Here is a 25670-nt window from a genome sequence, read left to right as displayed (position 1 = left end):
CCCAGCATTTAGGAGACTGAGATAGGAGATCACAAGTTGAAGGTCATCCTGGGCTACATAGTGAGGCCTTGTCTCAAGAAAATAAGATAAACATAATAAAATAGTGGGCTTATGCCTGTATAAGTATGACGGTGGACTTTTAATCTTTCTAGTAATGAAAACAGGTATGCTCTGGCTTATGTGTGTCTAATAAATTAACAAAGAAAGCGAAACCAGAGGAGTGAAGAGATCTAAAACACTGCCCTCGACTGGCCCACATGTGACACTTGACCCATACAGAGTAACAGCTGCTTCACTTTCTGGGGACTGTGGTGAGGGAAGGATGGGGGAGCAGTGGAGGCCAAGGTCATGCTGAACCCCCAGTGGAAGGCACAGTCCTAGGCACAGTTCAGCGTGCCCATGGCCCAGCTTGAGTTCCCTGGGACCCTGGGGGATCCCCAGATGGAATAGAGACGTGCCCTGATGGCCCCTGGAGGTGGGCCTCAGCAAGGCCTAGCTAGGAATGGTGAATGTGGAGAAGCATGGAGTCCAGCAGTCTTCACAGAGGGAAGCCGAGTAGCAGGGCCACCCAGGCCAGTATATGGTCTCTGTGACAGCTGCTCTTGGTGGTTACCTTGACTACATCTGGAATTAACTAAGGCCCAAATGACTGGGCATGATGGTGAGGGTTTTTTTTTTTTCTTAATTAAATCATTTAAATAGGAAGATCCACTTCTAGTCCAGGTCTTTGGGGTGGGAAGATCCACTTTTAGTCTGGGCCACACCTTCTCTTGGCAGTCTGTATAGAGGACATAGGAGAAGGACGCTTGCTCTCTCTTTGCCTGCTTGCTGTCACTATTGCTGGCAAGTCCATTCCTTCACTGGCATTAGAACCTACTTCTTCAGGATACCAGTGTATACTCATGACCCGCTGAGACATCCAGCCTGGTGGACTGAACAACTACTGGATTCTTGAACTGTTCATAGCCAGCCATTGTTGGATTAGCTGGACCACAGCCTGTAAGCCACTCTAAAAAATCCCCTTTCTTTATTTAGAGATCCACTCTATAAATTCTGATCCTTTACAGAACTCTGACTAATACAGTTCCTAACGAGTAGTGAGGCTGTGCCCTGCAGAGCAGGAGTCACCAGGAAAGAAAAGACCCTGGAGAAGGGACAGGAGATTGGCAAAATTTAGAGAGAGTCCAGAATTATATGTGACTCTGAGCACAGCCAAGGAAAAACTATGTGCATGTGCGTGTATGCGTGAGTGTACATGCCTGTGTGCATGTGTATATATGCCTGTGTGCCCATGTGTCCATGCTGCCTGTATGTATGAGTGTATATGTCTGTAGATACGAGAGGTCATGAGTTGTACATGCCTCTGTGCAAGATTGTACATGCCTGTACACATGATTAGGCATGAATATGCGTGTGTGTGTGTGTGTGTGTGTGTGTGTGTGTGTGTGTATCTCTGCTCCAAGGGTGTAGCCAAAACTCACTCAAATATATGTTCAACTGAAGTATCAGGCTGGTAGTGGGGAAATGACAGAGAGCAAGTGTCTTGGGGTCTGGCTCTACAGAAATCCAGAAGGTGAGGTGGGCAAGAACCACAAGGCTATGCCTTTGCCATCCAAGCTCAGAGAAGAGACACTGGTCCTTCTGCTCCAGATAATTGATCCTCCTTGACCAATGTGAACACAGAAACCAAGTGATCGGCATGCAAAGAAGGATCACTTTTCCTGGAGCAGAAGGCTTGCTTTCGTACTCATGGGAGTAACGATTCCACTTTTACACGGGGGTCCCTCCCTGAGGGTTAAAGCAGAGGTGGCATGGGCCGAGTGCTGTGCTCAGTACCCATTCACCAGCTACAACCTGGGGAAGGGCTCTCTGCCTACACTAGGTGAGGCAGAGGTAGAGTAGGGTACAGCACTCCGGCCTGTCATCCTGGGAGGGTCTGCTGATCTGTGCAGCCCTTCCTACCTCACCTCGCCCCCGGCCAGCACTAACAGAATCCCCAAGAATGGCACTTACTTCATGGTTAGGCTGTTGAAGAACCAGGAACAGAAGCCCTGGAGGAGGAAAGGAGATAAACTGTGAGAAAAGCCAGCCTGGCTGATTTTGCCTGACTATGGGGACCCAGACAGCAAAGGGTTCTGTTGGGAATCTCCTTCCATAGATGGAGTTTTCTAGAACAGGGTAAGTGCTGAGGGAAATGTCTCCCTGGAAGTGAGTGGGCAACCTTTCCATCCTGATACAGGGAATGGGGCTCGGAAGGGGGGTCAGAGGGACTCCTGGGTGGGTGGATGCTGTTCCTGCCTCTTGTTGCTTCCTTCCGAGAAATCACCATCCCCTACATACATGTGGTCTAGTGCTGTCCATCACATGTGAGTTTACCTTCAGTGATTGGCTGGCCAATGGGGAAAATGACCCAACAGGAGGAGCTAATTAAAATTCTCTGAAGAGGACGGGTATGGGTGTTGAGAGTCTCTCTCTCCTTCTGTGTGCCTAAGTGCCACAAACTCTGCAGTGTCTTGATGCCAACGCTGATGCCACATGCAGACAGCTTGAGAACAAAGCCAGCTCAAAGGAGGAGACCCCAGAGGGGCCCTGTGGGCAGTGCTGGACTTCCGGTATCTAGCTGTGCCTGAAGCAGCTGTTCGTCTTGAATTTCCCCAAAACCTGAGCCTTAAACGACCCTTTTGTGGTGAAAACCAGTTTGAGCAAGCCTTGGCTCTTGCATCTCAGTGTCTTGTTCCGCTGAAGATGCCTTTCTCTTGGATCTTGCTGTCTAGAGTTTCTAGGTAGCAGGGAAAGGCAGCCTCAACCATGGGAAGGTTGCGGGGAGCCCCAAGAGAGAGTCCGCTTGTGAAGGCCCCCTATGAGGGTGAACTGGGGCCTGGGGCTCTCAGATGCCAGAGCTGGTAGTCAGTGAAGTGCCCTTATGTGTTTAATTCCCTCCAAGGTCAAAGAAGGGTAGCAAGAGCTTGGACAAGGCTGCATCTCCGGATTGGCCCCATCTTGTGTGCATCTTTTCTGTGAACTAAGAGGGCCCACGAGACTGACAGACCTCTAGAGCCACGGGGATTGGAGAAAGGTCTTCCCTAAAAGGAAGCAGCAAGAAAACCAATTGTTTCCTTGGCACAAGGCCCATCTTCTGAGTTTGGGTACAAAGTGACACCTCCTCCCTCTGAAAGGCTCCCGTATTAAAGGTGTGGTCCCAGCTGGTGGCACTACAAAGATGTGAGTGTGCTAACATCATTCACGGGTCAGTCCACTGATGGTCATAGGTGGAGGTGGGGGAAATGGAGGCCAGTGGGGCACACTTCTGAAGAGTGTATCTTGTTCCTCATCTCTCCGTCTCCCTCTCTCCATCAGTAGAGGAGTCAGCGGAGCGTAGATTGAGCCCTCCGAATCGGACTGGGCCTAAACAGACCTTCCCGCCATCGGTTCTTTAGCTGTGACTAATACAATGTCCTCGAAGCCAGAGCCCCTCAGCCAAGCCAGTAACTGGAAGGCAGCCGGGAGGCAGACACTCCCTTTCTTCTTAGCCCACCCCACAGGGAGGGGCCACCGGCTTCCAGGAGCTGGCTCAGCTGATGGGAACGAGTGCTAGCATGGCACAGGGAGTGTTTCTCTGTCTCCATCCTCCACACCCTTACTACACAGGGGTGATAACAAATGCCTGACTTACCAGAGCACTCTAGTGGGACCCCCTTGGCTGAGAGCTGCTCTGTAATAAAGACTACCTCCCTCAGCTTGCCCTCCTCCTCCCATAATGACTTTGCCTTCTCAGTCTTTCTTTCTTTTCTTCCTTTCTTTCCCTTTTTCTTTCTTTCTTTCTTTCTTCCTTTCTTTCTTCTTTCTTCTTTCTTCCTTCCTTCCTTCCTCCCTCCCTCCCTCTCTTTCTTTCTTTCTTTCTTTCTTTCTTTCTTTCTTTCTTTCTTTCTTTCTTTTTCTCTTGTTTGGCTTTTAAAACAAAGTCTTATTACACCCCAGGCTGGCTTAGAACTTACTATGGAGTCTAGTCTGATGACAGGCTTCTTAAAATTTAAGAAACAAAATAATCTCTTTATCATTGCAATGTGGTACACAGGCTTATTTTTCAGACACAGAGGCACAGGGCAGTGTGTCTGAAAATAAGCCTGTGTACCATAATGCAAGGCCAGTGCTACTGCTTTCCTTTGACCTTGAGTCTCCAAGAGCCAGAATGACGCCCTGAGCCTTCGTATATTGGATGAGGCCCAGCCTGACAAGAGGTCTTTTGAAGACAGGCTGGTCTCTCAAAGGGGTGGCCACAGAAGGAACGTGCTTCTGCTAACTGCACACAAGAGCTCTGTATTCTGTTCATTACAGCATGGGCTGGACTGAATATTCAGATGCGGGGGTCACTGGGGGAAGCAGACACAGGAAGCTGGTCATGCAGATAAGGGGTCATTTCAGCAGGGCCAGGGATGCTAAAGAAAAGGAACGCTTTCTCCATGAGCCAAAAACAGAAGTCCTGGATCCAAATGGGTTGGTTAGGGTCCCAGAGTGAGGGGACTCAAAAAAAAGGGGGTCGCTGGGGAATGAGGAGGAACAGGTGGAAGGCTCTGAGATGGGAAAGAGGCAACAGCCACTGTTGACACACAGATTGGGTCTGGGGCAAGGGAGCAAACCGACAAGCCGTGGAAGACATCTGCAATGGACTGGAAAAGCATTAGGAAGATATTGAAAGAAAGCATTAGAGAACCAGTGTCTTGGTTCACAGGGATGGCTCTGGATGCAGACGGAAGATGGATGGGATGGGAACAAGGGAGGACCTCAGGAGATCACTTAGAGCTGCTGAGGCCATCCAGGCAAGACACAGGTGGAGGCCTGAGCAGGGCTGACTGGGGAAGAACAAGACCGCAAAGGTAAACGCAACACAGCTTGGGAAAGGAATGGGCCGTGCCCGGGTACCTGGCTAAGACTGAGACAGGGACAAAAAAAGGGCTGAGATCGGGCATTAGAAGTGGTTGGAGGGTGTCATGGGGTGTTTTAGACATATTGAATCCCTTTCTGGTATCGTGTGGATGTATTTTGAAGGTCACTGGATAAGAGAGGTTGGAGGCCTTCAGGACTAGCGGGAAGGACATGTTCGGAGGTGGAACTATAGTGATGACAGCTGAGGTTGTGAGAATGGATGTCATAACTCAGAGACAGAGAGTGTGGAGGCAGAGGGAGGGGGCTTGGGATAGTAAGGGAACTCTAACAGTGGAGGACTCTGCAGAGGGGACAGAGGTTTAGGGGGGGAAATCCCACAGAACATGCCATAGACCCAACTGCGTGTACCTGTTGAAGGCAGAAAGATGCCAACGAGTGTGCCAAACTTTGTGACACTGTGATATAACATTGTCATCTGCAAATGAGTCTGTCCATATCCATAGCTATCCTGGGACACATGTGGCCCTCAGCCATCAGTTTGGATATGCCTCTCTTTCTGAGGGACAGGCTAAGATGAGGACTGAGGCGAGACCACGGGACTTAGAGGTAGTGACATAGAGGGCCACTGATGGCCTTGGGGCTCTGGTGGAGTCAGGGGGTGATGCCACACTTGAGGAGGTTGGGGAAGAGTGAGAGGTGAGAACAATGACCACTGTCTAGTCAGCTGATGAGGCGGGTGGGAACAGCAGTGTGGCGCTCACGAGGAGCACAGACGGGCACTCTGCTTCTTCTCTTCTCCAGTCGGGTCTCCGCTCAGCCATCATTTCAGTGCTCAGATGATCACTACCCACAATGCCGCTCCCACCCTCGACTGTCATAAGCCTTTCTCGTCCCCCTTTCCCATCATGCACTCATCATTGTCCTGAATGCATTTATCTGCTTGTCTCCCAGCCCTGGAAGAAAGTATCACGAGGCAGGATGTGGTCCATGGTATGCATTGTCCATCCCCCTGCCCCAGAGAAGCAGTGAACACACCACAGGTCCCCATGGAAACTGGCCAAGCAAATGGCAAAGGCAGAATTCCACGGGAAAGAGAGAGCAGGACACGGGGCTGTGCGGGGCAGGGCTGGACAAAGTTGAGAAGCTCTCCCTGCCTGATGACAGGAAGGCATGCTAGGATCCAGGGATGGTTAGTACTCCCATCTTCCTGGTGGGAAAACCACATCTGGGGAGGCTGAAGAAGCAGCTGCTACTCTGTGCGCCACGCCTGCCCGCCCAGGGCTGGGGTCCCCTGGGGGCCCAGACTACTCCCAGCACTCACCTTGTCCCTGCGTTCCGCCTCCAAGGAAACATCTGAAGGAGATGACTTCTCACTTTGCTCCCCATAGATCAGCGAGGTCAGGCTGCCCAGCAGAAAGGGTAGCAGGGAGGTGGAGAGGGAGAGATGGGGTCTCAGATACCTGCCTTGCTCCCTCTCTGCTCCCCAGCTGGGGGACACCGGCTGCTCTTTCTCAGAGCTCTGAGCCTCAGCTTCCAAGCTGGACACACAGCTCCGGGGGGGGGGGGGGGTTATAGAGAGAACTACCCCTGTTGCCAGGTGCAGAATGCGCTTTGGGAGTCCAGCTGTGGGTTCCAGAAAAGCCAGTCACAAACATGGCTTTCTGCCCAAAGATGGCTGCCCTTCATGTTCCTGTCCCTTCAGCAAGGTCAACGCAGGGGCAAAGGCGAGGGAGAGGGGGCCACTTGCTGATGAGACACTTCCCGCAGCTTTGGCACCAGGCAGTATCTCCCCAGAGAGTAGGGTGCTCGCCGCTGCGCCCCCCCCCTTACCTGTCATTGTGGATCAGCAGAGCCAGGCGCCCGTAGTCCCATGCAGCTTTCCGAAGGAAGGAATAGAGCACCACAACAAACTGCAGACCCAGAAAAGCATTGTGGAGCAGGAGACTTCTTCTGCACCAGTTCCCTGCATTCCCACGAGGGACACCCTATCCCTGATGTCTATAGAGTGCCCCCGCCCCCATCAGATGATAAGTTCTGCCTCGGGAGGAGCCATCCCTTTGAACTGGGCATTTCCTGACCTAGAGCAGATGGTCAGCTTGTTGAATGGAGGAGCTGAGGGTGGGTTTAGAGCAATTAAACAAGAATACTCCATGGCAAACATCAGCAAGGGGGCAGAGAAGGATGGCCCAAAGGTACGGACAGACGGACTTTTCCTCGGTGATGTAGGGAGAACCTCAGAAGTACTGCCTCTTCCTCCAACCCCAAAGCCCTCCCACCTGAGCCCCCTAGGTTGGACCATCACTGTGTGGTTGGTGTCCTTTGGATAACTGGGATCCCCACTATATTCTTGGTCATCCACATCCTACCCTGGCTAAGACCTCCCTGTGTCTCTCCCAAAGCACCCAAGACTTACCACCCATAAGATGAGGTTGAGGACAAGCACAGTGGGGATCCCCCCAAAGGGCTGCCCCTGAAGGACAGTGCTCCGGGACTGAAAACACTCATTTACTGTCATGTTGCGAAGCGTTGGGGTCACATCCTCTGGAGAGGAAGACATCCTGGGCACACTCAGGCTCCCAGCCTGGTGGAGGGTCTCAGTCAGACTCAGGGAATTCTCCCCACTCTGCAAAACACAGAAAGATGCTGGGGAGCATGGTACAGAGGACACCAGTCAGCTAGGCTGGGGGACACATGAGACCCAGGGACCAGTGATGGGTTTGGAATTATGACATCAAGGAAGAAGAGCTGGCCCATTTGGGCTATGAGGTTACAATTGTCTACAAGGTTACAAGCCCATAACTATGCAGACAGAGCAGCTCCAACTCCCTGAACGATTCCTTATTTTATACTGCTTTACCCTTTTCTAAAAGTTGCAAAAACTAGGCAGTGGTGGCACTAAGCAGTGGTGCCTCACGCCATTAATCCCAGCACTCAGGAGGCAGAGACAGGCAAGATCTCTGTGAGTTCAAGGCCGGCCTGGTCTACAGTGTGAGTTCCAGGATAGCCAGGGTTACACAGAGAAACTCTGTCTGGAAAACATTTTTTTTTTAAATTGCAAAATGCAAGTGTAAATGCGTCTTCCCATTGCTCTCTTGTGGAGCTTCTCGTATATAGAAATTGGCATATCTCACAAAGGGAAGCTAGACCTCAGAGTAGGAAAGTTCAAGTTGGCAGACAGAGCCACCGTGTTCATGAGACCCCCACGTGGATGGTGTTCATTGCTGTTCCTCTCTAGGAAAGACAATACCCCTAAGGATGCAGGATGCCTAGTGCAGAGGAGTAACCCAATAAATTCCTTGTCAATGTAATTTATGGTGTGTGTGTGTGTGTGTGTGTGTGTGTTGGCGTATGCGTGTGCATGCACACACTTGTGTGCAGGTGCCCAGAGGACAACCTTAGGTGCCGTTCTCAGGAATGCTTTGCATCTCTTTTTTTTTTTTTTTTTTTTTTTTTTTTTTTTTTTTTTTTTTTGGTTTTTCGAGACAGGGTTTCTCTGTGTAGCTTTGCGCCTTTTCCTGGAACTCACTTGGTAGCCCAGGCTGGCCTCGAACTCACAGAGATCCGCCTGGCTCTGCCTCCCGAGTGCTGGGATTAAAGGCGTGCGCCACCACCGCCCGGCTGCTTTGCATCTCTTTTAAGACAGAGCCTCTCGTTGGCTTAGAGCTCACCAATTAGACTAGCCTGGCTATTCAACACACCCCAGGGATTTCTGGTTCCTGCCTCTCCAGCGCCAGGATCACAACCACACCTGACACTTTCTGAGGACTAAACTTGGGTCCCCATGCTTTGGAGGCAAGCACTTCACAAACTGAGTTTATCTCCCTGGCTGGTAAACTCCCTGTTTTACCTAAGGGCCAAGCAGACCAGCACCTACCCAGGCTGTGCTTACTCAGTGGAGCTGGGCATTCTGGTAAGCCCCAGATGCCAAACCACAGTCATAAGCATTAGAACTTTTCAGTGCTTAATGACTAAGTGTGGCAGTGCTCAAACTGACCTACTGGCCTGCAAGCCTGTTTGAACTCCAAAGACTTTCATCTGGGCTCTAGACCTCACCCTACCTACCCTGAGTCTCTCTGCTCTCATTCAAGAGAAGTTTTATTCATTCATTCACTCATCATTCATTCATTCATTCATTCAAATATTTTGTGATCCACTGCTTTGTGCCATACATGTGCTGGTGGTACCTCAATAATGTGACCAATAAAAAGCCTTCCTTCATGGTACCCTAGTGGAGAGGAGCATACAGGAAGAGGATCAGTGACCACTTGAGGTGCAAACCACCCTTTCGCTGGTATGCAGAAGCATCCTTCTAAGCAGAGACAAAGGTCTCCTAGTGTGCTGAGGGGGAACAAACAGACTCTGGCTGGACAAGGGATGTCGAGGATAGGCATGAGTGGCATAAAGTCACTGAAGTTTTAAAGGATCCTTGGATTGAGGATACAGGGAGAAAGAAGGGACACATGAGGAAAGAGAGGACCCTCAGCATCCAGGCCATGGTGATCTGGGCAGGGCTGGTCGTATGCAGGTGGTGGAAAGCAGCTGGCCACTTGGAACATGGAGCCAGCAGGAGTTCCTAGCAGACTGCATGGGGAAGACGGCAGAAGGACAGAAGTTGGGATGACTCTGAGGTTTTTAGCCCAAGAAAGTAAAGAAATAAAATAGAGCTTCTGTCACCGGCTGGAAAAGTGGGGAAAGAGGAGAATGGAGGGCAATGGTGTGGCCAGACACGTGGAAGAGCTGTGGGTGTGGACCCAGAAGACAGCCTGGAGACATCAGCATGAGACAAAAGCCACCAGGATAAGCATCTCTCAGAGGCAAAGGACCAGATGGCAAAGAACAGAGGGGGTCAGGGTAGAAGCCAGTGACTGGGGAACAGCTGATAACTGCCCAAAGGAGAGGTACCACTGTTGTGGAATAATCTTTTTGTACACTGCCAATAGGTATGACTCTCATTGGCTAATAAAAAGCTGACAGGCTGGTAGCCAGGCAGGAAGTACAGGCTGGACAGCCAGACACAGAGGACTCTGGGAGGAGGAAGAGTGGAGTCAGAAGAGACACCAGCCAGCTGCCGAGGAAGCAGGATGTATAGAAAATGAGGTAACAAGCCATGAGCCATGTGGTGAAGCTTAGATAAGAAATATAGGTTAAGCCAGGTGGTGGTGGTGCACACGTTTAATCCCAGCACTCGGGAAGCAGAGCCAGGTAGATCTTTGTAAGTTCAAGGCCAACCTGGTCTATAGAGCAAGATCCAGGACAGGCACCAAAACTATACAGAGAAACCCTGTCTTGAAAAACCAAAATAAATAAATAAATAAAGGTTAATTTAAGTATAAGAGTTAGCTAGTAACAAGCCTGAGCTATTGGCTGAGCGTTTATAATTAAGCCTCTGAATGGTTATTTAGGAACTGACAGGTGGGAGAGAAACACTGGACAACATATGGTGCCCAAGATGGGGCTGGAATTTCCACATAAAACCGGACAAAAGCTTAAAAGGGATTCTAGGCACACAAGAACGGAGTCAAGCATGGCTTCTTGGTAGCCACAATTTCTCAGGTGAGCTCTGTTTGCTGGCAGCAAGCAGAGGTGTGGCTCCTTTAAGGGACAGCTTCCTGGCTCAGTGCTAGTGGCAAAAACAGGCAGCTCTTGCCTGCTATCAGACACTCACATGGTGTTTATGAACAGTGGGCGGCATGCTACTCGGTGGTGGCATGGGTCCAGAAACTTCCCAAAGTTGGGGCGGTCAACATGGCTCCCAGAGTTGGAGGTAAATACACCTCCACCATAAGACTAACTCTTAGGGAACCAAGGGGGAGGAGCTAGCAGACAACACACCATGATTTAATTACACAGCAGGTTTTCTTTCTTTTTTTCTTTTTTCTTTTTTTTTTTTTTTTTTTTTTTTTTTGCTCATTTCATGCAGACAGAAAAAGTTACAGATGTGCAGTGAGGACAGATTCAGACAAAAAGAGCCTCTAAAAAGGTCACAGTGTGTTTAAAAAAATATGTGTAGGCTTGGGAGAGAGAGAGAAAAAGAATATACACAGTCTTAGATTTAAAAAATATAGTTTTAAAATAATAAGGTCCTTAAAAATAGAATAGTGAAAATATAATAAGCCATGTAAGGATGAAAAATACACAGAGGCTGAATCCTGTATGTTATTATTTTGTCTTTAGTTTTTTTGGTTGCTAAAAGACATTGGATTATGGAGGTTGCTGGATTAAACCAATTTATATATTTTAAAAACATCTTGACTTCAAAATTTATGTCAAAAGATATGTTACTTTGGGGGAGAGGTTATGCTTTTCTTTCCATAGGAAATGAGAGGCTCTGGATTCATTCTGGGTTAAGGAAAATCAGGTTTGATTGAGGAAGACCCCCTGAAAATCCTGGCTACAAACATAAAAAAATAAACCCAAAAGAACTACAAGACATGTGGTGTATATTTTACCAAACACATCACAAAAAAAGGCATCTTTTTTTTTTCAAGACAGGGTTTCTCTGTGTAGTTTTGGTGCCTGTCCTGGATCTCGCTCTGTAGACCAGGCTGGCCTCGAACTCACAGAAATCCGCCTGGCTCTGTCTCCCAAGTGCTGAGATTAAAGGCGTGCGCCACCACCATCTGGCTGAAAATACATAAACTTTTAAAGGTAACAAACATAGCTGTATTAGTACCAGTGTAGACTGTGTATTGTACACAAGTCAGTTAAAGATGCTTTTTTTGTGCCAGGCGGTGGTGGCACACGCCTTTAATCCCAGCACTCGGGAGGCAGAGGCAGGCGGATTTCTGTGAGTTTGAGACCAGCCTGGTCTACAGAGTGAGTTCCAGGACAGGCACCAAAACTACACAGAGAAACCTTGCCTTGAAAAAAAACAAACCAAAACAAAAAAAAAAAAGAGTTCATTATTTTCAGAGCAAGGGGACCTGACACCAGTGAAAATGATGGCCCATGTGATCCAGCATCCAGAACAGCTTCTAGGCTGCTCACTGAGATGATCCAGCCTCACAAAATACTATAGCCAAGACTTATCAATTATCCTGATTTTCTCAAAGTTCCCTCAAAGATTACCAGCACCCCCAATCAACAAGAAGTAGTCTAGAGAACTATGCCCACACTCTCAAAAAATGGGTAATGGATATTTATTATCATTTAAGGGGAGTTGGTTACAAGTTGTTATTGGTAATGGTCAGGAAAAAAAGCTGAACAAAGGAGATTAGATTCAGGGAGTTTATTCTAAAAAGAAAAGGGGGATTATAGAAATAATAGGATAAAAGTGAATCTACTTTAATCCAAACACCAATTACTAATATTTTACATTGATATGGATTCTGGTTTATTGATACAAATTTAAAGTTAATTTTGTTATACTATATGTATATTTTTACTCTTATTTGGGGTATTGTGCTTATGCAGCTCATTTAAAAATGTAATGTATAATTTAAAAAATACAGATTCGTAGTTAGTCATCTATAATAGTCAAACTTATAGACATTAGGTATGTTTTTAAGGTCATATACAGATATATTTAGATAGACACATGGTCTTCAAACACTTCAAAGACCTACAGAATATGACATTTAATATGTTTAGTAACCTAAGGCTTTTCATGACAATGAGACATGCCTGTTCCTGGCAGCACCAATCTACCTCAGAGGAGATGATGGACATCAAAAAAACTCCATGTGGAATTTGTTTTCTTTATAGTAAAAGCCAGTCATGTGGACAAAAAAACTGCCCTTGCCTCAATTGCTAACAATATACTGTCCAAACTGGACGAGCAGGATGCAAGAAAGGTGACTGCTAAACTTTGCCAAGACAAGGTAGGACAGTCCTTCAAAATTCCCTGCTTCACAAAAAAAGTCTGTCAGATATGCTAGGCCTATAGGCCAGAGTTGGATGCCCCAATGTTACAGAGGAACTTAGGTGACTGTCCAGGCAGACTGATGTCCCTGTCATTAGATAACATTTTACCCTTCTGGGGTTTTTGATGGAATTGAAGACTAGATAGTTATAATTTTCCTTAGTTATGATAAAAGGTAAATTAAGTACAAAACTTTGGACTCACAAGGTTAAAATAGATAACAGAGTATTTTCTTTAATTTTGTCAAATATAAATGGAACTGGATATGTAACTGTAATTCTTACTTAGTAATTGTTCTGTTATATATATATATATATATATATATATAGTTTTACTATGTTTAAAAAAAACCTTCCTTTTTAATTAGACAAAAAAGGGGGAAATGCTGTGGAATAATCCTTCTGTACACTGTGAATATGTATTACTCTCATTGGTTAATAAAAATCTGACAGGCTGGTAGCCAGGCAGGAAGTATAGGCAGGACAGCCAGACACAGAGGACTCTGGGAGGAGGAAGGGTGGAGTCAGAGGAGACACCAGCCAGCCACCGAGGAAGCAGGATGTATAGAAAATGAGGTAACAAGTCATGAGCCATGTGACAAAACTTAGATTAGAAATAGGGATTAATTTAAGTGTATGAGTTAGCCAGTAACAAGCCTGAGCTATTGGCCAAGCTTTTATAATTAATATTAAGCCTCTGAGTGGTTATTTGGGAACTGGTGAGCAAGAGAAAAATGCCTCACAACATACCACAACCCCAGACAAGGCTTCAGTGGAGAACAAAGAAGAGCTTGGGAGTTGCAAGGACGAGTGAAGAAGACAGCTCTCCACCACCACAGGCCAGCACTGCAGAGAAACAGTTGCTCTGAGGGGATGCTCCGGGGCCTCCAGCACCCGAGGAGGCTGAGGAGTTGGTGTGTTTGCACTCTGTGGGTTCTGTGGCACTAGAGCTCAGCTCTGACAATTATTCCATGCCCAGCGACCTTGGATAAGGTACTAGAGGTCACCAGGCCTTGGTTTCCTCATTTGTCAAATGACAGTGACAGCAACTGACACCTTTTGCAGGGTTGTTGGGAGTTGGGAGAGTTGAGATTTGTGGTTCCTGTGAAGCAATGCCTGGAAGTTGGAAGCATCACATAAAGTCTGTAACAGAAGAAGCGGATGTGAAGTCCCAGGGGGCACAGGGCTGTCACCTCGGGAGCTGGAAGGATGGAAGGTGGGGATGGAGGGGGAAGGAGAGCAGGAGATAAGGTGGTCCAGGAACTGGGCTAACTGGACAAAGTAGCAGTAGACCATGGACTAACGCTGCTCTCAGCCTTAGTTGGAGAGGCTCCTTTTTGCTGTGGGCAGCAGGCAGTAAGTGCAGTCTCTTACAGCTGGCCAGAGTGTTGGGAATCAGTGACTGCTGACCACTGAGCCCTAGATGGGACATTTATATCAAACCCCACCCCTCAAGGTTCAGGGAACGTTGTAGAAGATGGGATGGAAAAAAGAAGAACCAGAGGATGGGAAGGGGTGCTGTAAAATGCTGTCTTCTAGACACAACATGACCAAAGTACTCATCACACAGCAACTATGGTGACTTGTATAACACCCAAATAAAATCAAGCCAATCAACATTCCTGTATGGCTGTGCTCACCTCTAGCTAAGGAGCTATTGGCAATTGATGGCTGTTGGAAAAGGGGACATCATTTTTCCTCAGGGGTGTGGCCACCTGTAGGCTGCCCATGCTCTGCCCCACATCCGTGCATATGCAGGAAGCAGTGATCAGACTCAGTTTTGTTTTTTTTTTTTTTAAGGAGGATATGAAGGCAAAGAAGGAAGGTTTTAAGGGTCCCCGGGAGGGAGGCCAGGGAGAGGGATTTGGGATGTAAATGATCAAGATATAGTGTATACAAAATTTTCAAATAATGAATAAAAATCTTCCTTTAAAATGTCCTTTTAGTAGGGGCTGAGGATCCAATGAGATTCACCTTGAGAAAGAAAGGAAAACACAAAAATTCACATTCTATCCTCTGAGTTGATGTCTAGCAAGAGCCCACACTGCTCTCTCGTTCGACTGAGCTGTCCTGGGTTTTCTTGTCTACTCAGGGTCACCAACTGACCTACCATAGTCGACCCTGAACACAATGCAGTTCTGTCATAAGCCTGAACACCAGAGTGACTGCAATGGCATCCCCAGGGTAAGAGGAGCAGCTGGAGGGCCACTTCGGCAGGAAGCTACAGTTCTGATGATGGCCACTTGGGGGAGCCCATGCCAAAGCAGAAGATACTGGAAGGTGACCACCCTACATACCTACACACACATCTCCTCCACTCCATGACCACACACACACACACACACACACACACACACACACACACACACACACACACGCCTAAGTCTGAAGAGATACTTCCCACCTGAGGCTGTTCTCCAAGGAAAATCCACATCAGACCAGAAGCCTCCACTTAACTACAGGTTTGCAGTGGAAGAACAGATGTGGTGGAGAGATCATCGTGGGGCCATCTGCTCAAACAGCCTTTATCTGGGATGTTTTGTACCACTCTGTTGCTTGTCTTTTCATCTCTCGGTACCTTTTATTTAATCGTTTTTAAAGATTTCTTTTTTAGTTACTGGAGGCATTAATTATGGAGGGTGTAATGTGCACATGAGTGTAAGTGCCCCCTAGAGAGCATCAGACCCCCTGAAGCGAGAGTTATGGGCAGTGAGAACCACCCACTGAGACATCTCTCTAGATCCTCGCTGGTGTCTTTTAAAGTGAAAATGTTTTGACTTTTGACAAGGTGACCTCCGAGCTGAGGTGTGAGGGTGTAGGAGTTGGCAGCACCCTGCAGTGAGGAAGGGTGGACCGAGGGAACCGTATTCACAAAGACCCATGGAGGAGAGTGAATATAGCGTTTTGAAGGAGTTCAAATGAACAGTGGTAGCTAGAGAGTGGGAGAGATCACTGGTTTGCCCATCAGCCCATCCAACAAGATGGACCTGGGACTGGAGAGATGGTTCATGGGTTGAGAGCACTTGCCATTCTCCCAGAGGACCCACAAAGAAAGTCATAACCATCTGTAACTCCAGTTCCAGGGGTTTGGACAGCCTCTTCTGGCCTCCATGAGCACTAGGCACACGTGTTACCCAGATATACAATACAGGCATAGCACTCATACACAGAAAATTAAAATAAGAAAACACAAGATGAATTTACTTCATCAAGTATCTACTCTTTCCAGGCCCCATGCAGACCCTGGAAGTACAAACATGCCATCCTCCTCAGGGAATTCAAAGCCTTTAGGAACTGCAGAGAGGATTACTGTTGGCTTAGGGATGGGAAGACCCTCAGGTATGAGGTCCCAGCGTAAGCTTGGGGCTGGGTATGGGGATTCCTACCCAACAGTACAGTCAGTTCAGGATTTCAGCTCCATCTGGCTGGCCAGCAGGGCAGGTGCGGGAAGGAAAGAGGGGATAGCTTACCTCTCCCACCTTGCCACCCAAGCTCTCAGGCAGCAGGCAGAGGCAGTGAGGAGGCTGTTGCCATGGAAACCTAAGGCAGCACCCAGCCTTTCTCCATGCACTGCTCCATCCTAGACTTGCGTTCTTACCTCATCTTTATAATAACCCCGAAAGACAACATCCCATTATCCCCCTATCCAGAAGTGGCTCTAAGCTAGCTCTTGGCTGTAAAGGAGGGATGCAGGAAGCTGAAGGGTTAGCACTTTGGAGATCCAAGCATGAACCCTTCATTAGGAATGAAGCTTGAAACCTGAGGATTCTAGAGGTACAGATGGGACACTAACCTGGTGCATGCCTAGAGTAACAGGCATTGGGGAACAAGACTTTCATAGCAGAAGACAAAGTTCAGGGGAGTGGAGAGAGTTTGGCTACCTGAAGCCAGGACATCTGATCTGAACTCTGGATCTATCTTAGTGACCATCCCTTACCTCTCTGAGCCTCAGATTCAGCACCTGGAAGACGGGCACAGTGGCAGCACCACCTCGCAGGGTTATTGTGACGATGAGGAAGACAGTCCATACATCCCCTTGTACAATGCTGAGAACCACATCAGCCCTCAGGATTACCCAGGGCCACCTTCATGTCATCAGCTTACTGAGAGGGTGCTGAGGGCCCCTCTACTGGACCATCCATAGGCTCCTTCCTGCCGATGATTATACTGAGGGACAGGAACGAGGAGAGACGTGGGGAGGAGAGTCCACTAACCCTTAGACTGCAGTCTTCGGGCAGCCATCGTCTCTGCTCTTTCCATGAGTAAAAATCAAATTACACTCTTGATTGGGGCCAAGGAGGGGCAAGAGAGGTGGTGAGAACACTGGTCTGTGAGGCAGGTCCCCTCCGTGGTCCCACACCTTGTCTGAACGGAGAGGGACTGGTTCCCTCCTGCCCATGCTCCCCATCTTCCCTTCCGTTGTCAAAAGCAGGACGGTCTGCTGTTCCAGGTCCTCTCATCCTGAGCCATCCTCGGCAACTCAGGGACAGTGTCCAAAAAACTAGTTCTGCCTTTGATTCCGCCCTCCATTCCTCTCTCCCTCCCAGGCAGCCAGACCTACTGCTGAACTAACAAGCCACACCGGCTCTCTGCTCTCCGCTTCCAGATGATCCAGACATTGGAAGGCCAAGTCTCAGGGATCCCAGAACTAAGATGGTCTGGGGGTAGGAAGGGAGGCTGGAGAGGTGGCTCAGGGGTTCAGAGCACTGGTTGCCCTTCTGGAGAACTAGGGTTCAGATCCCAGCATCCATGTTGGGCACCTCACAACTGTCCATAACTCCAGAGGATCCATCGCCCTTTTCTGGCCTCCATGGGACCTTAAACTCATGTGCACATACCCATACATAAGTACATATAATTAGAAATAAAATCAATCTTTAAAAAAAAAAGATGGTCTAAGGCATTCTGCGGAGGGGCCAATTTATTGATTGCTAACATTTACTGAGCATTAGCTCTGGGTCAATCATTTCCATATAAGCAATACTTCATTTCACACTCACAAGGACCCTGGGGCACCAGAACCAGCCATCCAAGGAAGAGAAGTATCAAAGCCCAGTGAACTTAAACAAGTCAGCTAAGGTCATGGTAAGAGGCGGAGCTGGTCCTCAAGCCCAGGTGTCTCGTTACCCTCCACTGCGTTGGCAGTACTGACAGAGATGGAAGAAGGCGATGACCTTGCCCAAGTCCTAGACCAGGGATAGAACCTCCCCCGACTTTAAAGGTGATGCAGTGTGAGCATGGTGGACAGAACCAGGGTCTAAGCTGCACCCTGCAGCCATCCAGCTGTGCTTCCCAGCACTGCTCAGGGTTCAGTCACTGTCAACCTCTCCATCCCCAATGAATCAGCAGGAACTGTCCCATCAGGGAAGTATTTAGGTTTAGATGAGAATCAGTGTAGTCACAAGTCAGGAAACATGGGCAGCCAACACACACACACACACACACACCACCACCACCACCACCACCACCACCACCACCACCACCAGGGTGCACAAAGCCGTAGTTCATGCCTGCCCCCACCACGGCCTGGCCTTCTCTGTCTTTTTAATAATGATCACTCCCCTCCTTTTTTCTCTAACAGCAGGAAAGATCATCTCCCCTGGTCCAGGATGTAAACAGATAAACGAGTTTCTGGCCACGTGAGCTTCTCCCACCTCCTCTGGCCTTTGGATCTCCTCTTCTCTCCCATCAACCCTTTCCAGGCAGCCAGTTTGGTGACTTCGGCTTATTCTCATTGCCGGCAGGAACAGAACCGACAGGTGAGTTACAGGAACTAGGGGCTCTGCTCCCTAGCCCTCCATACCTGCTGTGTCTGCTGCCCATGAATCTTACCCTGACTTGAGCCTGTCACCGCTCCAAACTGTCTTCCATCTTCTAGGAAGTTATAGCCAAGGACAGTGTGTTCAGTGTACAGTGGGATGAAGGTGAGTCTCCTGCAGATTCAGACACTTGCCTAAGCCTGGGAATGGGTGAGAACTTGGTCTTCTGGCACCCCATTTAGGACTCTCAGTGACCTCACAGCCTTGTGGAGCAGGCAGGGGGCTTTGAACCATCTGGAAGGTGTTTAGAGAACACAAGCACTCCTGACCTTACCAATCAGCTGGTTTTTGTGTACTGAACAGACGTAGGGCCACTCTCTAAGATTCTAAGAATTGTCTGCATATAGCTAAGCGGTTGTGGATACCTAAACATTTCCTAACTCTCCTTAAATGAGAGTCTGAGATTCATACATAAATGATGGTAACCCTGTGACCTTTAAATCTTGTGTGTGTGTGGGGGGGGCGTTGTATCTCAGGATACAGGTCTTTTATATTCCCATGTTTCCTCTCTGCTCCCTCCCCCCTGGCTCTGACAGCTGATAGTGTAGAGGTTCAAATTTTTTCCTGGGATCTCCAAGCTCTAACATTTTTCCATAATCCCACCCACCTGGAGACTTCCTCATGGGGTACCACACTTGCCTTCTGCTCTTCCCCCCCACCACATGTCCAAGAGCCATCTGCCCCACCCACCCAACCATCTACTTCCGGTCTGAGCTAGGAACTTCATCTCGTGGTAACCTACTGTGCCACGGTCTAGCTCCCATCCTGCTCTCCCGAGGCTTCCTTCAGATGCCAGCCCTGGTCTGCACCCTCTCCACAGACGGATTTTGCTGCCCCATGTTGGCCTGTCATTTTTCCACACACACAAGCAGCCAGCTTTTTCAGAAACGTGTGGGACATTCAAATAGCAGAAGCCATTTCTTTTTTCTTGGGCTTTCCCTAGCACTCCTACAATGACCAGTGTGTAGTAGACTCAATGAAAGATGGTCTTTCATTCTAAACCATACTCAGAGGTAGAAAAAAAAATTATGGAGTAGAGGGAGAACATAGTTCTGAGTCAAGAGGTTGGATGTGACTCTGACTCCATTACTTACTAGTTGCCATCTAATTTTTGTTGTTGTTGTTGTGGGTTTTTCAAGACAGGGTTTCTCTGTGTACCACTGTAGACCAGGCTGGTCTCGAACTCACAAAAATCCTCCTTGCCTCTCTGCCTCCTGAGTGCTGAGATTAAAGGTGTGCGCCACCACCGCCTGACACCATCTAACCTCTTAATAGTCAGTATTCTCTCCTATGAAGTGGAGTTCGCTGTCTGCCCTGACAGGTCCAAGGTGATTGATTATGAAGGCGAGTTAAGAAGACAGCGCAGTTTTTATGAACTGTGAGAGCCACAGATGTTAGCTGTTGCTGTTCCAAAGATGAGGCCAGCCTTCTCCCAGAGGCTCCTGAGTATAAGGTGAGTGGACCTGGTGGGACCAGTTTGCCAAGTTGAGGACCTGCTGTCTGAGCAGCCAGCCACTGGGGAGTCCATTCAGAACCATGGACAGCACCAGGCAGCCGGGCAGGTTCTGCAGCCGCTTCTCTAAGCCGGAGCTTATGAGAGGGTCATGTTCGTTCATTGGCGTCCCTGATACCATAATAAGAATGGCAGTTGGTATTCAGTGAGGAAGTTCTACCTGCTACACATGGTGCCGGGTCTTTTAATGAATCGTCTAGGTTAACACACCTCTTAGATTGAGTGTTGGATGCTGTAGGTGGCCCTCGGCCTCCACACATGGCTCCTTCCTGTGTGCCTTTCTATGTTGAAGAAGCTGGAGAGCTAAAGACTACAATTTCCGGGGCTGGAGAGATGGCTCAGAGGTTAAGAGCACTGACTGCTCTTCCAGAGGTCCTGAGTTCAATTCCCAGCAACCACATGGTGGCTCACAACCATCTGTAATGAGATCTGGTGTCCTCTTCTGGCCTGCAGTCATACATGCTGTTGTATACATAATAAATAAATAAATCTTTTTTTAAAAAAAAGACTACAGTTTCCATGGTCTGTTGCAGCTGGGGCTCTAGCTACATACAGATTGGTTCAGAGATGCACTAAAGTAGACTGAGAAGGTGGAAGGGAAGAGGAGCTTGTCTTCCTTAGGCTGTGCTGTGCTCCTTGGCGAAGAGGGAAGGGATGTTTTACAGCAGATTCAATGCCAGACTTTGCCTCCTGGGGAGATGGGGTGTAGAGAAAGGCAAGTGTCACAAATAAATGCATAAGGAGCTTCCTGATCCTAGGTTGCCGCGGAGCAGAGGGGAGCCCGTGGCTCCAGGAGTAGCCCTCCTGTGACACAGGCTCTGTCTGTTGGGCCAGTTCTGCTCTTCTGAGCATCCAGAATCTACCATCTCAGTCATTTTGAAAGCATGGAATGCCTAGTATTAAATCCTTGTTTGGATGTAACACACATACACATTAAATAAATCAATCCTGAAAATGCTTAGAGTGTTTTTGTGTCCTGCGCAAAGACCAGCTAGATCCTGCCATCTTGTAAACAGGAATCTTAAGCCTGAAGAGCCTGAGAGACTGGCTAGGCCAGGGAGCTAATGGCAGTGGAGTGGGAAATGAGCCCCAGGGGAAGGATTCATCAGCCCCCTCTGAATCATGGGAAAACAAAACAAAACAAAACAAAAACTAAAAAACAAAAACAGGTGTGGTGGTATTGTGTTCCCCAAAATATTGTGCACCCTAATAAACTTATGTGGGGTCAGAGACAGAACAGCCACTAGATACAAAGGCTAGAAAATGGTGGCACTCACACTTTTAATTCTAGCATTCCAGAGGCAGAAATCCATGTGTTCAAGGATACAGCCAAGCACAGTGACTCAAGTTATGACTATCCATGCCTTTAATCCCAGAAAGTGAGCCTTTAATCCCAGGGAGTGATGGTAGAAGGCAGAAAGATATATAAGGTGTGAGGACCAGAAACTAGAAGCATTTGGCTGGTTAAGCTTTTAGGTTTTGAGCAGCACAGTTCAGCTGAGAGCCATTCAGATATGAGGACACAGAGGCTTCCAGTCTGAGGAAACAAGATCAGCTGAGGAGTTGGCCAGGTGAGGTTAGCTGTGGCTTGTTCTATCTCTCTGATCTTCCAGTGTTCATCCCAATACCTGGCTCAGGTTTGATTTTATTAATAAAAACTTTTTAAGAATCCTGCTACAAACAGGCTCAAGGCAAAAGTTAATGGAGAAACCTCAAGGCAAAAGTTAATGGAGAAACGCCATGCTGGAATGAAACTCCAAGCTTGAGTGGGTGTGGCTTCAGACAGAGAGGGAAGGAGAAGTCAGGGACTCTGGTGACAAGCCAGGCGTGGTCTTTTGTCTAACCATCATTTATTCCCCACAAGTGCCTAAGAGCAACAGCCTGAGCTGCATGAGTCAGTGCTCCATTTTACAGGTTGATAAACTGAGGCTAAGTACACAGTCACCAAGCTGGAGGGAATGCAAAGGCCTGTGGCAGAAGGAGGGAGGCAGTAGCCACTCAAGTCAAGGCTGGAGGCTGTGTGAACTGACTCCCCGACCCACCTCACTCTGGGGCCCTACAGGGGTGCCTCTCCCTGCCAGGAAGGTTTTCTCCCTTGTCCACAGACTCTTGCCACACCAACCCAGGGGCCAAAGCCTTTCTGTCACAGTCAGCCACCATGGCCAGGCCCAAGTTGGAGAGGGCAGGGGGTGAAGCAGGTGTGGGGCTATCAGACACCAGACCTCCAGGGGCTGGGCAGCAGCTGGGGAAGCCTAGGATGAGGAGGGTGGCATCCTGCCTCCGTGTGTACATGATACACACGTTAAGAACAGCAGGATGTACTGATGTTCTAAGACTAGAGGGTCCTGGTTTTGTTTTTTAATCTAAGGAATAAAGAACAATAACAACAAAGCCCTTAAAAGTATACCATGTTCTTTCAGAGGCCTTTAACTTTTTTCTGGTTAAGAAACAAAAACTACATGAGCATGTCCTACTGTGTGTAGTATTTTAAAGGGAAGCCTTGCCTTTTCTAGGCACAGGCATTGTAGACTTTTCTTCATCAAAACCTTTGCTGTCTCTCAGGTATTCTGACTCTGCCAGTTGTAACTGTAACTTGTCAGTGGGGAAGGGGTCCCTGTGCAGGCCCCTGGTGGCTCTGGGCAGCTGTCCACTCAAGAAGATGGTCTGCTCCTTCCACCAGGAGCCCCTCTTAACACGCCCCTGCTCTCCAAGGCCTTGGCATTCTCTGGCTCTTTGGTACCCCAGGCCCATGAGAGTGCCATGTTGGGAGTCAGCACAGCTCTACACCCTCAGGCAGCCCTCCCAGAGGCTCCTATGTCTCCTCTACCCCTACGACGATCATTCTGTCCTGAGTTCTCCCCCATGTAGTGCTAAGAAGAATCAGGCGTGTTCCTTCCCTCCCCAAGCTCATTCCAGGAGAGGCTGGAGACAGATCTCACTAAGAGGCAGTTCCAGCGTGGGAGAAGTCTGCCACAGTGCATAGCTCACAGATGAGGGCCAGTGAGCCCCAATCTGGAGTGTTTAAGAGGTTTCCTGAATAAGGTGGTGAGAGGATCCTGCAGAAGGGCTTTCGGTGGCTTTCCTTATTCTGGTCAACAAGTGTCTGCTGTGGATGGTTCTGCCTGACACTCAGACTTCATTTAGCTGGACTCCTCTTATTTTTCATCCATTGTCACCCAGATTCTCCCTTCAACTGTATAACTGTGGAATCCCCTGCACACCCACACACACCCCCGACACACACAGCCCCAGAGCCTTGACATACTTTAGTCTCTCTGCCCAGATGTTCCCCCCTCCCACTACTAACACATTTTGCCACTAACTTCAGTTTAATATTTACTTCTTTGGGGGGGAATCAGGTGATGCACCATGACCATGCCCCTACCTCAGGGAACCCTGCAAGGCAGACACAGAACAGCATGGAATTATGGGTCCCTAGGCCTGGCTTCCTTGGGTCCAACCGTAGCCTCTGCTATGTAGTAGCCCCATGACTTTAAGTAGATGTATTAACTGCCCTGTGCCTCAGTTTCCTTACCTATAAAATGGACGCATTAATATCATCTTCCCCATTGGGTAGCTGTGAGGACTAAGGGAACCAGTTGAACCACTTACACACAGCACATTCGGTGATGTGTAATTTGCTGTGTCAGGACCGAGTACACTGTGTGATTACTTACAAGTTGCCCTTTCGCATGGCTGGCTACCCCACGGGACAGCAGATTCCTTAATGACACAGCCCGAGCCTTTGTTGCTCATTACTGTCTCCACTGTCTGGGTAGGGCTGGGTGCTTTGCAAATATTTGTGGAAGATGGGAAAGTCAGGAAGCATGGCAGAGGGACTTGTTTGGCCTTGTGATGTCAAACCCAGAGCATATGGCCTAGAAGGGGCCTTACAAACACTGTCATCTAAGCTGCTTCTCCGACAGCTGCAGGCCCGTGTTGCCATAGACTTCCCATCTCAGGCCAGGCAGCCCCTGCCTACCCTCGGGGCTTGGCTGGAACCTGCTCATGGAGGTTTCCGCCTTGATTTAGAGAAAGAGAAATGTGGCACACCTCCCATCTGAGGGCGGTAGAGCAAATGCATTCACAACTGGGCGAAGCTGAGCCTCCAGCCCGACCCTGAGTTATCCCTATAATTCTTGTCTCCATAGCAACAAGTCTGGACTACACTTTCAGCCAGCAAGACTGGGCAGCTGCTCCATTCCTCATCAACAGGGGAGTAGAGCCTCCAGAGTATGATTCTCTCCTCCGCCTCTAACTCATTAATCCTTCAGCATGAGTCCAGGGAGGGGGTGGGAGGTGGTTGGGAGGGAGGCTGGGACTGGGAGAGAATCACAAAAATGCAGTGGAGTAGGGCCTGATCCCAGAGTCAGCCCCTGCTGCAGAAGGATAAACGTTGTCCACAGAGAGGTGCCCAGGCAACCAACTAAGCAACCAGATAGATAAGATGCTGTTGCTGACACCCCACTCCATCTCCTTCTGCAACCGAGATGAGCTCTGACCGTCCAAGGCTCTATCGCCAAAGGCTGTACCCGAGTCCCACTCAGACTCAGCCAGCTGTTTACAGCTCACCGCAGTCCACATAGAGCTTGCTTTATCAAACACCTGATCTGTGCCACACTGAGCACTGAATTGAGAGGCAACGGCCAGCCACATGTGGCAAGACCATTAGTAAGCATGCCAAGTCAGGTTAGGGGAGACTGAACCTCATAAGTAGGCTTTCAGGTTTGAGAGCAGCAGCTGTATGGTCTAGGGGGCAAAGCACAGTATAGCCAGCATATAGAGAATGTTGTACCCTATATGTACCTGCCAAGGGTACACTCTCCATTTTCTCTTGGAGAGTGCACAAGAAACTGTTGGCAATTTGCCTTCAGGGAGAGGAGGTGAGTGGTCACAAAAGCAGCAGAAGGCACTCACTGGTCAGTTTCTCTCCTTGTCACTGTTTGTATATATGACAAGGTACACATTGAACAGCTACAGGTTCTGGGATGGCAGGTCTGGAAGGCATTATCTCTAACAAGCCCCTGGATGATGCCAATATCACTGGGTCATGCTTTAAAACTTGCCCTATGGAAGCAAAGTCTATGGGAAAAGCAGGAAGGTCCCCCTGCAGCGCGCCCCTCCATCCAAGCATAGACATTGGAGTAGACAGTCTGGCCGTCAGTCTGGTTCTCTTAGCCATGGTATCTCTCTCCCACTGCACAGCTTCCACTCAGAATCGCCAGTTCAGCCCCAACCTGGCTCCTGAACTTAAGAGCCTATAGTCCAGACATGCAGTTCTTTAAAAGGGCACAGGGTAAGGGGGCTGCCAGGTGTGGGAGTCACAGAGAGGAGCATCTAATTCTCCTTGGTGTCCATAAAGGATGCAGAGAGGTTGAGCTGGCCAAAGGTGACCTCTAAAAGATAAGACAGTTCAGTTCTCATGAGTTGAGAGCTTGCTAGATGCTGGGCACTCTGCTCAGGCACTCTACAAGCACAGGCATTGTAAACCACCCCCAACTCCAGACAGGACCCCCTGCTACCATGTGAGCTCTGAATCAATAGGGCAGCCACATGCCCTTAAGGGCATCAAGGCATCCAACCATGGTATGACA

The 25670-nt window shown here is 48.7% G+C and overlaps 1 protein-coding gene across 1 annotated transcript in view; it reads right to left on the bottom strand.

Moving 5' to 3' along the window:
* Window positions 1-25670, bottom strand: part of Tmem63c (transmembrane protein 63C) — a 76688-nt gene that overhangs the window by 27934 nt on the left and 23084 nt on the right. Inside the window, 4 exon segments of the mRNA XM_059252895.1 lie at window positions 2014-2051; window positions 6206-6287; window positions 6715-6794; window positions 7298-7507. Coding sequence (XP_059108878.1) covers window positions 2014-2051; window positions 6206-6287; window positions 6715-6794; window positions 7298-7441 — 344 coding nt within the window. The 5' untranslated portion in view covers window positions 7442-7507.

This window comes from Peromyscus eremicus, unplaced genomic scaffold, assembly GCF_949786415.1.
Source record: "Peromyscus eremicus unplaced genomic scaffold, PerEre_H2_v1 PerEre#2#unplaced_483, whole genome shotgun sequence".
Taxonomy (NCBI): domain Eukaryota; kingdom Metazoa; phylum Chordata; class Mammalia; order Rodentia; family Cricetidae; genus Peromyscus; species Peromyscus eremicus.
The sequence above is the reverse complement of the archived record's forward strand: the minus strand, read 5'-3'. Positions and strand labels throughout refer to the sequence as shown.